We start from the raw sequence: 14,609 nt of genomic DNA on the forward strand, positions 1-14,609 counted from the left end.
AGCACATCTGATATCACATAGCTTTGCTGTCATTAGAGTTGTAGCATACTTCCAAAACACAATCGATCCAAGAATTGACAGGAATGGCTCAATGAATAATTTTGAAATGTATCCCACAAAAATGTCACCCCTGCAGGCTTCTGGAAAACAAAGACTAAATTATCTAGCGAGATAGTGGCCCCATGATGAAAATGAATCTGCACTGTATTACACACTTTAAACTTGAAACAATGAAAGTAAGAACAATCTGCCAAAACATGGTTCTCTACACTACTAAAGTAAAATCATTATAAATTTTCCTAATGGATGGTTCTTGAATCTTTACTTCCATTTTAAACTTTAGACATTTTACATTTTCAGCACTAACAGACACTTAAAATAAGTTACGGAGCAGGTATTTGCAACATGCGAGTTTCACTCGTATAGGCCCCATCCCAACCCGCCTGCGCAAAATTTTCAGACATGTCTGCAGTGTTAAAAAGGTTGGGGACCCCTGCATTTAAGCATACATACAAGAGCATATTTATAAACAAGAATAATATTAAGAATAAATAAATAAACTACTGTCAATCTTTATTTTTTTTAACAGCCATCTGATGCACTGATTTTGGGCAAAATTAAAAATGTTGACTGTGTGCTTCTTGCAAGGTAATTACAATAAGTTATAATATGAATTTACATTGACGGTGTATTTAGACCATTAGACCACAGTCTTTTGGTTTTATCAGGCAGAGCGTTGACCTTTTTTCCTTTTACAAGGCATGGGAGACAACACAGCATTATGCCCACAAATGTCAATTACCAGGCTAATATTTGGGCATTGAAGGAAGAGGGATGCACCCACCTGCTAGTCACCACAGCCTGTGGTTCCCTTAGGGAGGATATCCAGCCTGGGGACATTGTCTTGATAGATCAGTTCATTGACAGGTTAGTGTTAACGTCTTTATCCAGGGCTCTAGAGTGCGACCTAATTTCTTAATGGTGCGACTTAAAAATATCTGAGGTCACACCGGTGTGACCAGTTGAGGGATAAAAGTCTCTAAAAGTCTGTGTTTTAACAACCGAAACCTATTAGGCACATATTGTGGTCTAAGCCAATCAGAGATAGTGAAGGGCGGACCCCTCCCGCTGACTGGCCGTGGTCCAGATATTCATGTTTGTGTGTTTGTATATGTTTGAAAATGCGTGTGTTGCAGTCATGCAGAGAGAGGTTAGTAGCCTAGGCCTGTCAGATGTAGCCGCGGATGTTGAGAGAAGATGAAAAGAACGATTGACAACTTTTTCCTTAAGAAATCATAACCAATGCTCTGACACAGAGCCATCAGCCTGGAAAATTAGAAAAAACATGTTAGATTATATTCTGTATATTAAAAAAATCTTTACTTTTCAACACCATGGGCACTTGTAAAACTGCGGTGTTAAATGTGATGTAGTCCAAAATTTGGGTGCACCCAGTCTAGATCCCTGTTATCATTTGCCCTCTTGGATTTTCATACTCGCAGAATTTGGTGGATTGGAGGAAATAGTGAGCTACTTACTAATCTGTATTGTCTGAATGAATATTGACTGTAATTTATATACAACCAGAATATGGCGGCCAAAGTTTTATATTTATCCCTAAAATGTTTACCTGTAAATGTGTCCTGACTTAACAGAGCAGCTCTCTCTAATCTAGAACTTTCTCTAAATGCCATCAGAATAATTTTTTTTCAGCGGCCGTCCATCTTCTTTTTAATAGTCACCTAACACCACGTGTCATTTTAAAGCCACATAAGGCATGCACAGTGTGTAATTAAATTACAGTGTAATTAAAACAACAGACTCTTTGGGGCGGTTTCCCGGACAGGGATTAGACTAGTCCTAGACTTAAACACTTTTAAGAGCTCTCCAAACTGAAAATAACTTGCACTGACATATCTTAAAATACATCAGTGCCCTTTGTTTTACCTCAAAATGCACACAGGTAATATTTTTAGTAAGGCATGTTTGTTAAAACTAGTTATATTTCCTAATTAAACTAAGGCCTAGTCCTGGATTAAGCTAATCCTGGTCCGGGAAACCGCCCCCATATGTGTATTTGTCCTGAAAGCATTTTCTACTGCATTACAGAACTGCAGTGCTGTACAAAAATACATTTTTTAGAGTATGTATTAAGACACTGATTAGAGATAGCTCATGTACGTTTAAAAAAAAGTATACTTAGGCCGTTAATGGAGCTAACCTTATGAGCTGATGATCAGAGTTAGGTGTGTTATATAAGAGAGACATATAAAGTATTAAGCCACCAGGAACAGGATTGAGAACCAGAAAGACACTGCATGTCACTGACCACGTTACCACTGACCTCGTGTAGACGGGATAAGCTTGGGTCAGCTTGTGAACATACCCACAGAGTCCAGCACACAGCCTTGCGCATTGAGACAAATTGCCATACATGCAATTGCAATACATACATACATACTGGCCTACATACTTCTAAACACGCATGCACAACCTGGATACAAAAATCCGGCAGTGCGTGTACTATTCTGATGATGAAATTTGTGTCACATGCGCTGAACACTGAACCTCGCTTACGAATAAAAAGTTAAGTATACCAAGGCCTTAACTGTGTCAGGTAAGATAGACATAAAAAATGTGTAGAGCGGTGTGCCCCCAGGAACAGGATTAAGAACCACTGCTCTATAAGGCATTAAAGCATTTGCATTTTAAAATATTCTAAAAAGGCATTTTTAACTGAAAACAAATCTCATCTATATACTGGCATTTCAAAAAATATCTTCAACCAAACTATATACACTGTCAGAAATAAAGGTACAAAACTGTACCTTTTCTGTCACTGGGGCTGTACCCTAAGTTTCCGTTTGGTACCTTTACAGGAATACAAAATAGAATACAATTTTGGGTAGATTACCGTACCTTAATGACCTACATTATTAGAAAAAAGTCAAAATATGTACCCTAGCTGTCAGTGGGGCAGCACCTTTTAAAAAGGTAATTGTATGGACCATTAGGTACAGATATGTAAACATTTAGTACCAATATCTACCTTTCAGATACTAATATTTTTGAGGTACTAATAAGCTCTCTTTGGTCCCAGTATGTACCTCTGAGGTACTAAAATGAAATCCTTAGGTGCAAAGCTGTACTTTTTGAAAGGGTACAGCCCCAGTGACAGAAAAGGTACAGTTTTGTACCTTTTATTTCTGACAGTGTACGACCATAAACACATGAAACATGACCATTCACACACACACTAGGCATGCACATAAAAGTGTAAAATAACTTAATACTCCAAAAAAAGATTACCTTTAGCGCATATATGCAGCCTAGGGGTGTGCGATATTGGCAAAAATTAATATCTGGAAATTTTGCCAATTATGATAATACATGAGATTGATTTTGAATCCTTCAAAGTGTATTTGTGAAAGTCTTATATTGTTCTAGCTCCCTCCTACAACATATTAATATGATTAATAGGTTAATGTTGATGACAAAAAATAGCAAAAAGCGTGATTATCTGAAGTATTGAAAATTAATATGATGTTGATTTTAAAAGACATATACGCGCAGCATTTAAATGTGCTGCTACATGATGCTCTGAATGCTCATGCAAATTTATTTAGTTTCTGAGCACTGAAGGCTGTTTTTTTTTTTGAAAAGCAAGTGATATACTCGATAATATGATATTGCAGATTGTTCAATAACAACGATATTATTGCTAACAATAATGCTGATGTTTTACTTTTTTTTCAAGGCTACGCTAGCATATTGCAGTGGTTTGTATTTGTTACGCATCAATAAGATGCACAGTGTTTTAATGTTCTAATTTATTTATATTCACAAAACTTATTAACAAAACATCGATTAATGAAGAAACAAATGATATGAAATGAAATTCGTTTTAAAGAAGCCAACAACACTGACCCACTCCATTTCTCTCGTCATATTGGCCTTCAATCCATTACAATATATGATCTTAAAAATTACAGTATTACAAAATTACTGTTCTGTCCTGTGAATCCATTCTGCACCATTTTAGCTCTCATATAGATTTAAAGTTGGTTTGTCACATCACAGAAAAAAATTGTTATTAACCACTCAGCCAAATTTGAATAATAAAAAAACTGCAGGTAAGTAAAACAAGTGAGAAAAACAGGCAGGATTCTCTGCTCTTAAACGCTGGAGGTGTCCGCTGACATCACGCCCACTTGTGGGAAAGCTGCCATCTCTCTCAACTTTCCAAGACCACTACAATGTGAATGAATGCTCAGGGGCTCATCCAGCCACCATTTTAGAGATGGTCCTCACTGCAGAACACAACATCCAGGGGGCGGGGTTGGATCTAGATCCAACTCCTCCCACTTTATATACTTTGTTCCACCAAATGAACCAGTATATTTGTGTTGTTGCAGCCCGCAATTAGTTGCAACCTGTGGTCATCAACGTTTGCTCTTATCAATTTAAGTGTACGTTTGATTAATAATATAGTCGAGAAAGATTCATAATTTAGAAAGTATCACAGTTAGGTGTAAGGGGAGGTAAGGGACATGTTCCCGACAGTGTCATATCACTGAAGGGATTTATTTGTACATTATCCCACTTATTACACAGGTAATCCTATACGAGTAAGTATTAAAACAAATTTATTTGATATCTTTTATTAGCACATTTAAAATAAAAAAGTAAACCATCTACGAGGGAAACCTGTTTCCTAATGGCTGTAAGCGAAAATGCGTTAAAACAAGTTCAAAGTCCATACAAGATAAACATTCCATTTATTAATTTCTAAATAACATGCCATATATATTTTAAAAATTATGCATATTTATACTGTATCCATTCATAGGTCTTAAATTGCACGTGGTAAGATTACTCGTAGGCTTACCCGAAATGTTTTACTCCAAAACATTATAGCAAAAAACTTACATTTCACCTTAAAGGCACTACTTTTATTGTAGTGACAAGTTTGTTTTTCTGTCAAAAGAATAACTTAATTTAGTTACAACTTAATGCGGAAATGGTAACGCAGCAACACGTGTATGACGTGTATTTTGGTAAAACTGCCGACCAATCAAAATGCAGTGGAAAGAGATCTCTGGATCCAGCTCCGCCCCCTGGATCTGGATCCAACCACGCCCCCTGGATGTCGTGTTCTGCAGTGAGGCGCTACTGCCATTTTAGCCCTGCCCAAATAATCCTAAAGACAGAAATGTGAAAAAACTGTTTAATGGTTTAACTCCACAATTCAATGTTACATAGTTAGTCTTTGTAATGTTTTCAGCAATGCATTTTCTAATATTTATGATGTGTTAAGAAACAATTCTCTGTAATTACTTGTAGTGATTACTATTATGTGTGTAATTTCACTTTAGAAGGAAAATTTTTGTTATGAAAACTGCCATTTCTTAGCAAAATCCAATGTCTCATTGAATGAACTTTTTGCACATTCAGATGATTTAAAAATGTAACATTGTTTAGAACGACATGCCTGCTTCTTTGTGATACCACTTTTATTTAAATCACCCTGGTACCTACCTACAGTACACCTGCCTTCATATTTTTTCTTTTTTTTCTCTTTATAATTTATTTACATGCCGAACTCTCCCACACCATCCTGAATTCAAGAACAACAAAACGTGTTCAGACATTTCATGATGGGCAGTCCACCAGCCCCCCAGGTGTATGTCACATCCCAATGGCTGAACCCTTCTGCAGTAAGACTAGAGAGGTCAGTGACACTAATTATTAGTACCTTATAATTTTTTTGTCATAAATATTTAAATAATATTTTTTCACATTTTCAAGTTTATTTAGTGTTTAAAGAAATGGGACAAGGCCTGGTAGAACTACTGATTTAGCAGTGTGTTATTGCCATGTTAAAGAGATATTGTTTTTTCCTCTCCAATTCTAAACCGCTTTTGTTCTGCTTAAATTTTGATTTGTTTTAGCTTTGAGCTATCATTTTTCCTTTTTCTCTGTACGATCTCTGTTCACTGCCTGAAGTTCTATTTATTAAGATTTGGCTTCATCCATTCTATAGTTTATAACTAACAGTTTTTTTTAATTCTGTAGCAATCACATCATGCCCTGATAATCTATTCAAAGACTTTAGCCTCCTACTGTAAAAGCTATCATTCTTTCTGACATGTTTAAGACAATTACAAAAAAAGCATTGATCTGCTTACTCTCTGTGTCAAACAGGTTGGGTCGGGTACTTTATTGTAAAACTAGTTTAGTCTGTCAATAACTACGGGTGTGGATTTATTTAACATGACCCCTGCAGGACTCTGCCACCAACAGAGTTTTTATTGACAGACTAAAAAAATGAGAGGTTCAGCAGTAATGTGAAATGTGAAAATTTATGTTTTTTTATTTAACCATGAAAACCTTTTATAACCTATTAAACTTAAAATATGTCTTAACTCTTCTTTTAGGTGCTATTAGAGGTTGCCCAGGGTCTAGGTGTGAAGTGTCACCCTCGAGGGACAATGGTGACCATCGAAGGTCCACGTTTCTCCTCTCGGGCAGAAAGTCTTATGTTTAGGCTGTGGGGTGCTGATGTCATCAACATGACCACTGTGCCGGAAGTGGTTCTTGCTAAGGAGGCTGGCCTGTGCTATGCTAGTATTGCAATGGCAACTGATTATGACTGCTGGAAAGAGCATGAAGAGGCGGTGAGCAGATAGAAACCAACGTATATATCACTGCATAAAATTGAACTTTATATTATGATACTTGAATAATTTTCTTGTTTTTGGGTTAGCTTCTATATTGGGTTATACAGTATCATTGACAAGGCCAGAAATTTTAAAACTGGATTTTTGGACCTTGGTGAAATGGGGTGGACCTCAGTGCCTACTCTCAAATAATTTAATCTTATTTTCTTGTAATTAAATAATTTAGTTTTGTTAGAGAGAGCAAACACAACTGAATGTGTGAATTCAGTGGAGCTGAACACGCTTCACATCACAGAGCAGCAGGTGTCAGATTTAATTCATTACTTTCAGAGTGTGCAAGGCAATCTTACTGACCAGACGATTGCAGAAGCTGCGTGTGTTTTTGTTATAATTTACACATATAATGTTTAATAAGCGGGATAGTTTTGTTGTTGTGTTTTTCATTAAGAATAATAATAACCCTTTATTCAAGCAGCGCTTTAAATGGAGAAAGAGACCGTTAACAAATTTCCGCCACTGGCTCAAGCACTTAACTAAACAAGCTGTTGCACTCGCATTACACGTGGAATCATAAGTGATTTAACGCAGCGTACGCAAACAGTTGTGTCTAATTCAAAAGTAAAATGCACAAGTCTGTATGCGCATTTATAAGCCCCTCCCACCAGGTGATACCGGTATCACCGGGTTTGTCACGCATTGATTAACCGGTGGGAAAATTCTGTCTCCGTAACAACCCTAATTCAGACCAATCACAATGTACAGATTAGCTGGCCAATCAGGGACATTTTTTAACAATAAACCACACAAACACATTGTATTATACCAAATACACAAATAACATTGTTTTTTAGCAATGAAATAGGTGTTCTTTAAATTTAATTGATTTTTTTAAAGCTACAGTTGTTTGATTAACATAAGACAGACATTTATTAGATTACTGTCGCATTAAGACCAGATAAGCACAGATCCATATACTGACCAGTGTTGGGTATAACTTGTTACTAAGTAATTAGTTACTGTATTTAATTACTTTTTTCTTTAAAAAGTAAAGTCAGGGATTTCTTTTTCCAGAAATGTATTTATAGTTACTTCTGATGTAATTAAACTAAAAACTGTGTATGGACTGTAGAACAATTATATACACTCACCTAAAGGATTATCAGGAACACCATACTAATACTGTATTTGACCCCCTTTCGCCTTCAGAACTGGCTTAATTATACGTGGTATTATTTTAAACAAGATGCTTAAGTAATGTTGGCCCATATTGATAGTATAGCATCTTGCAGTTGATGGAGATTTGTGAGATGCACATCCAGGGCGTGAAGCTCCTGTTCCACCACATCCCAAAGATGCTCTATTGGGTTGAGATCAGTTGACTGTGGGGACCATTTTAGTACAGTGAACTCATTGTCATGTTAAAAAAGACAAACTTTGAAATGATTCGAGCTTTGTGACATGGTGCATTATCCTGCTGGTCATAAAGGGATGAACATGGTCAGAAACAATGCTCAGGTAGGCCGTGGCATTTAAACAATGCCCAATTGGCATTAAGGGGCCTTAAGTGTCCCAAGAAAACATCCCCCAAACCATTACACCACCACCACCGGCCAAACTCTGACTCTACCATCTGAATGTCTCAACAGAACTTACACAGCTCCCATTAATTTGCAAAATAAGAACCACAGCAGCGAATTTCAAATTTGTTCAAACATCAGATTTATTACTAAATCACAGACACACAGGCTATGCATTATTACTTTTTGTTTGTTTTTATTAAATATTTCTTGTGAGTTTTTCTACATTATTTTTAGCAAACCATACATGGTTTTGGATAAGCATAAGTACACTTTTGAGGCAAATCATTTCATAAAATTATTAAAAGTTATTAAATGTCTATAATTACACAACAGAAGTATTGTTTTAAAATAGAATAATCATTTGTCTATAGAATCACATTATTACATTTATGGTTAATTCATTTTGGATACAGCCTGTCACCCTGCAGGCCACAGTTACATTGTCTAAGTAGGAAGTCTAAACAGAACTCATCACATAGTCGATACTGGGCAATAACCAGAATGTTGAGCATCATCATAAAAACCTCGATTTTTCACTAAATGGGCCTAATTAAAGGGATAAAGCCTTGGCACGCTGCCTTTCTACTATATAAATACTTATGTTACAAGTAGGGCTTGTCTTGTTGTTATGCGCCACATAAAAGCCCTTTATTTTATAAGTAAAGGAAAGTTTTAAAAGTGACACTTCATGGAAAATAACGTAATAGACAAAATCTGCAAGCATAAAAGTTTTTTATATTTAGTTTGTTTGGAACGAATATTTGAGGATATTGTTTTAAAGTCAATAAACTTTGTCTGAATATTATAGTTTCCGATAGCCGGACGACCGGTTAAGCTGGTAGTTTGTATCAGTATTTACTTCCCTTTGCACTTCAGAGTCCTCCTTCCGAGTTCCTGCCGCTGACCTCCAGTTTGAATTCCCCTTTCACCACATCCTTCCGGCCCTATCCTTAATTCTCATTTTCTGTCTGACTCATGCACATAGTCATGCACATCAACTCATTAGTCATTCGTCCTGCTCTTTCAATCACAGAGAGACCAGACACACATCAATATAAAGTTGCTAAAAGGAAAACAAGTGCTATTTAAAAACAAAAAGAAAAATAGTATTAAGTGGTTACCTACTTGATTCAGTAGGTATCAGTAACTACTAGTTTTAGAATAATAATTACAGACAATATTCATGTTGTTTCTTGAGCACAACATACTAGTTTTCTACATCCAGTTTTTTATAAATGTAATATAAAACCCTTATCTGGGTTAACTTGGTGGTCACAGACAAATGTGTACGTCAGGTGTGCATTTGTGAAATTTCATCATTTTTATCATAATGGACGTCACTATCTAGTCATATGTACAGTGTTGGGGAAAGTTACTTTTAAAAGTAATGCATTACAATATTAAGTTACTCCCCAAAATTGCATTACTTAGTTACTTTTCATGAAAAGTAATGCTCACGTTACTTTTGCATTACTTTTGCGTTACTTTTTCTTACTTGGCTAAGGCTTGATCTCTTTCAGGCCTTGCAGGTGTTTTTTTATGATCACAACAATGTCAAACTCTGGCCTGCCATCTCCATTTCTGACTCAAACTGTTCCCGCTCAGGCGCACAGAGTGCGTAATTCTACGTTAATATGTTTAGTTTAATTTGGTAAAATCTTTTAATTTTTAAATTGAATGAATTAAACTGAAAATTAACTCGCATTACTTAAAAAAGTAACTCAAATCTGAATGTGTAAATTTATAAAGTAATGCGTTACTTTACTCATTACTTCAGAAAAGTAATATTATTTCGTAATGAGCGTTACTTGTAATGCATTGCCCTTAACACTGCATATGTACATTTAAACTACCACTTGCAACTAAGTGTTAAATAACAAACCACTCAAATACAGTTGTGATCAAAATTATTCAACCCCCTTGATCAGCTTGTTTCCGAGAACTACATTTTTTGAAAACAATTCAACAGGGGTATCCGAGTGTTTTTCTTAAACCCTGGATTAAATGTTTATTCCAACTTTTATCAGGTTATCTTGCAGGTTTTTGGCAGTAAGTTAAGGGTGTTTCTCAGTTTCTCTGATCAAACATTTATTCCCCCAATGCTTTTTATAATTTTGTTCAACATTCTTTACAGGTTTTCAGGTATAACAAATGATACACTTATAAAAATGCAGCCAGCTGTCCCTAGAAACTCCTATTGTGAGGAACTATGTCTCTTCCTGTAGCCATAGAATTTCTAATGTAATAAAAATAGTTCTCTGTAGTTTTTGGGAGAGCTTATTTGACCTGACCATATTTGCTACTCCACTGTAGCACATATATAGGCTAATTGTATGTATGTGTAACAGAGCTAATTCAGTTTTGTTATAGTTTCCAAAGGCTTTACTGTGTTTTAACAGAATGTTATGCCATACCATACCATACAAATAAGAAAAACACCAGTGTTAAATAGAGGCTAAATAATTATGACATAGTTGTATTACATCCTATAAAAATCCTATAATTCAAAAGCATTAAATTATTATGGAAATTATCACATTTAATTTGCCAATAAACTTGTATATGCAATTTAAAAAAGTTTTAAATTATTACTATCTCTGGGGGGTTGGATAATTTCGATTGCAACTATACATTGTGTGTATTCATATTTTTGTAAACCAAAAATCAAACCTGCACACTGTACACTAAATTTGACTCAAACTTGTTTCAGGTGTGTGTGGACAATGTTCTGAAAACCATGAAAGAGAATGCAAATAAAGCTAGTAGCATTCTGCTAACCGCTATCCCACAGATCTACAAAATGGACTGGGAAAGCACAATAAATGTGCACAAGGCAAGTATTCTAGTTACTCATTTAAAACTTTTAGGGTCGATTTCCTGCACATGGTTTTGAGTAATCCTGGACTAGGCCTTAGTTATATTAGGACATTCAAGTAGTTTTTACAAACAAACAATACAGGAGTGCACCCTGCGACAAAACATTGGCACTGATATATGTTAAGATATGTAGGTAGCAAGTTGTTTTTAAATTAAGACTGCTTAAACAAGCATTTTAGTCTTGGCCCTTTCCAGGAAACCGACCCTTAATGTTTCTGCTTTCATGGTTGATATTATCTTAAAATGTTATAAATTGATTTAATGATACAATTAAGTTATGCTGTTAACATGCATCTTTGTCTCTGACATCCATACTGTACTGACATTTTGTATGTCATGTTATTTCTTTTATTTTTATAGTTGATGTCACAATCTTCAGTAATGTTGCCCAAACATTAAGGCACATTGCAATCAAGAAGCCATCAAGATCTGGTGTTCAGGGCTGCAACCATGTATCATGTTGTGCAGGACTATTCAGCTTCAGTACTAGAGGGCCAGTGGCACAAGTTATGTTCTAACCTAAATCAAACATATCTAGTCTGGTTAGGGCTTAATCTAAATACTGCAGGAAACTCCGGAACTGAAGCTGAAAAGCCCCGATGTAGTGTGACACTCATACCAGCCATAGTTAATTTTTTTTAAGGTGATGTTTGTCAAACATAATATGTCATTGAATATGTGCATAAACTCTGGCTGGTATAATGAAACTGTCATAAGCATGTGGATGCATTTTCAGAGAGCATGGAAAAATATATCAGATTGTAATTTCAACATTCTGTTACACCATTAAAATTTGCATTCTGCAAAGTACACAGTACACAGCATTTTGAGCAGATATAAAGCTAAATGCAGTTATCTTATAATGGTTAATAAAAATCGTATTTTCTCCGATTAAATTTGTGTTGATATTGTTGAGCACTATGATAATAGTGCTGTTTAACTCCCTCCTCCACTTTAAGTCCAGCTGTAACAAAAACAGGCCGAAGAAATTGCTTGAGATCGACTGTTCCTGCAGCTTTCAGTTTCGTTTTTAGTTACCTTACCTTTAGGCTATTTAAGGTTTTCTTTTAAGCTACTTTAAAGCTTCAACTCTGCGTTTCAAATTGACTTTTTTTTTCTAAGGGTTTTCTTTACCAGACTTTTAAGGGTCTTCTTGGTCTAATTGTATTTTTTATTATTTACTTTTTCCTCTGTTTTAAATGCTCAGAACATTTATGCACGTTGCCTTCTTTACCCTACTTTGTATGCTTACTAATTAAGCGTCACAAAATAAAAAATTTTTGCAGTACAGTAGAATTTTCTCTCTCTAGATGTTTGTCGAAAGGTATAAAATGGTTCAGAGTTTAAAGTAACCAAAAGTCAAACATAATTTACAGTATTGTTGATTATTTAACTCACGCACTATAATGAATTTATCTGCAAAATTAAACGCACGCTAAATATTTCGGTATCTTCAATGAAATAGTCGGCGTACCTTATAACTAAAAACTAAAGTTAGAAGTAACTTTTAGAAGTAACTTTTACCTGGGGATATATATATATATATATATATATATATATATATATATATATATATATATATATATATATGATTTTGGTTCCAAAACGAAATAACTATTTTTTTATCTCTTTTTTATAGTGCATTCCAATTAATATCAACTTAAACTGCAGTTGGTTTGTGTAGATTTAAACCTTCATAACTTTAAAAAAATACAGCTACGTAGCACAATAAAAACATAACATAATAATAATAAACATGTTTTGACAAAAATTTAAAAAGAAGTTAACTCATTTTGGAACCAAACTCTTCAAATATTCCCGAATGTAATGATAACTTTGTAGTTTTTAAGACATTTCTGAATGCATTAGCCTAAACGCGACTTTATGGTCCTAAGTTAGGCACAGAAATTACAGACATTACGAAAATAAAATTCTTGTAAATTAATAAAATGTATTAATTTACAAGATTATTACGCTGACCGACATAATTAATATTAACCTCCCGAGCTTCGGTTTGTTATTTTTCAGATTCCTTCCAGCTATTTTGGGTTTAGGAAGAACCAAATAAAATAACCAAATATTTTTCTTTGAACATGAACCAGGGTAATTGTCCACGTTTGTGTACATCAGGTTGCAGGTACATAGAATTAAGTATCATGGTGCAAACAACAAAAAATGTGAAGTCCTTTGTGGACACACCAAGTCTTAAGAGGTTAAGCAAAATCCATCATTGTATTTTGAACAATATCACAAAATCAACTGGACAGCATTTAGACACAACATCATGCATTTTTGTTAGATAGGGCAAATCCAAATTTGCCAAATTATAATTTTACTTTTGTATCTTACACATTATTTACATAGCCTTTTTATCTTAATGAAATTACTTTAAAGTTAATTTGAATGTTTTTGCCCTTTATCTCTCTGTAGGGCGATTAATCAATTTCCAGCTTTTAATAAATAAATCAATTTCTAGATTAGTGTTTACAATTCGGTCTCCAACATAGAGCAGCATGAATTATATTATGAAATCCAACAAAAAAAATTTACAAGTAAACTAAATAACTTATTTCTAATTTAATAAACCTCGTAAAGAGCTTTAAATACGATGAAGATCGCATAAACCACTGAGAAATTCAACCACGTCAAGGTGGCCCGCCTGCCGTGCTACATCCACAGGTCGCAAATTGTTGCGGTCTGTTGCATTGGGATTTGCGCTAAAGCAGATTAAAAGCTTCACAGTGTCTATGAATCCAGTTCTGGCAGCGTCATGTAATGGTGTGCTGCCTGTCCCGGGATCATGCACGTTAGGATCGGCTCCATGTTCAAGCAAAAGTTGCGCCAAAGATGTGTTACCCATCATCATCACCTGTGTATAATACAAACATTTGTCATCGTGGATCCAAAAAGTATTTATAAAGAAACAAATACAGCTTAATTTTAGTTTCATTCTACTTTATATTTTAATATATTGTCAATTTAATCAAAAATAACAACAGCATTATAAAAATACAAATTTTCATTTTAGTAATAATCCGTTGATCATTATAATTTAATATTATACATAATTGCGAGTGGTTAAAAAAAAATAAGTGTGGATGAACACTTCGACCTGTAGAGAAAAAAGTCATAATTTTACTTTAGTATTTTACAAATTATCTTAATAATTTATGCAAATATTTATATAATGGAAATGAACCTGTTAAATGACTTTTACACAACACCACTAAGTTATAGACTTTCGAATCAATACGGTAACTAGATCTAGCTGCATGTCTGTTAAGGGCCCTGATTGAAAATGGTTATTCGAACTATATTATTATTATTATTGCTATTATTACTATTATTATTATTATTATTTGTCATGTGCTTAAATATTAAACACGGGTAAATCAAATTAGTCAAATTTAAGCCAAATATAAGAAAACAACCAGCTCATGTTTCCATTGTGAAATAATTTGGCTTTTCTTGC

The 14,609-nt window shown here is 34.6% G+C and overlaps 1 protein-coding gene across 1 annotated transcript in view; it reads left to right on the forward strand.

The window, feature by feature from the left end:
- The window catches only part of mtap (methylthioadenosine phosphorylase), a 34,295-nt gene extending 22,348 nt beyond the window's left edge, over positions 1-11,947 (forward strand). Inside the window, exons 3-8 of the mRNA XM_065254813.2 lie at positions 590-648; positions 760-927; positions 5,629-5,731; positions 6,438-6,677; positions 10,971-11,093; positions 11,498-11,947. Coding sequence (XP_065110885.1) covers positions 590-648; positions 760-927; positions 5,629-5,731; positions 6,438-6,677; positions 10,971-11,093; positions 11,498-11,536 — 732 coding nt within the window. The 3' untranslated portion in view covers positions 11,537-11,947. The remainder of the gene's footprint in view (positions 1-589; positions 649-759; positions 928-5,628; positions 5,732-6,437; positions 6,678-10,970; positions 11,094-11,497) is intronic.
- The last annotated feature ends 2,662 nt before the right edge of the window (positions 11,948-14,609 follow it).

The sequence above is a fragment of the Paramisgurnus dabryanus genome, chromosome 4 (genome assembly GCF_030506205.2).
Source record: "Paramisgurnus dabryanus chromosome 4, PD_genome_1.1, whole genome shotgun sequence".
Classification (NCBI taxonomy): domain Eukaryota; kingdom Metazoa; phylum Chordata; class Actinopteri; order Cypriniformes; family Cobitidae; genus Paramisgurnus; species Paramisgurnus dabryanus.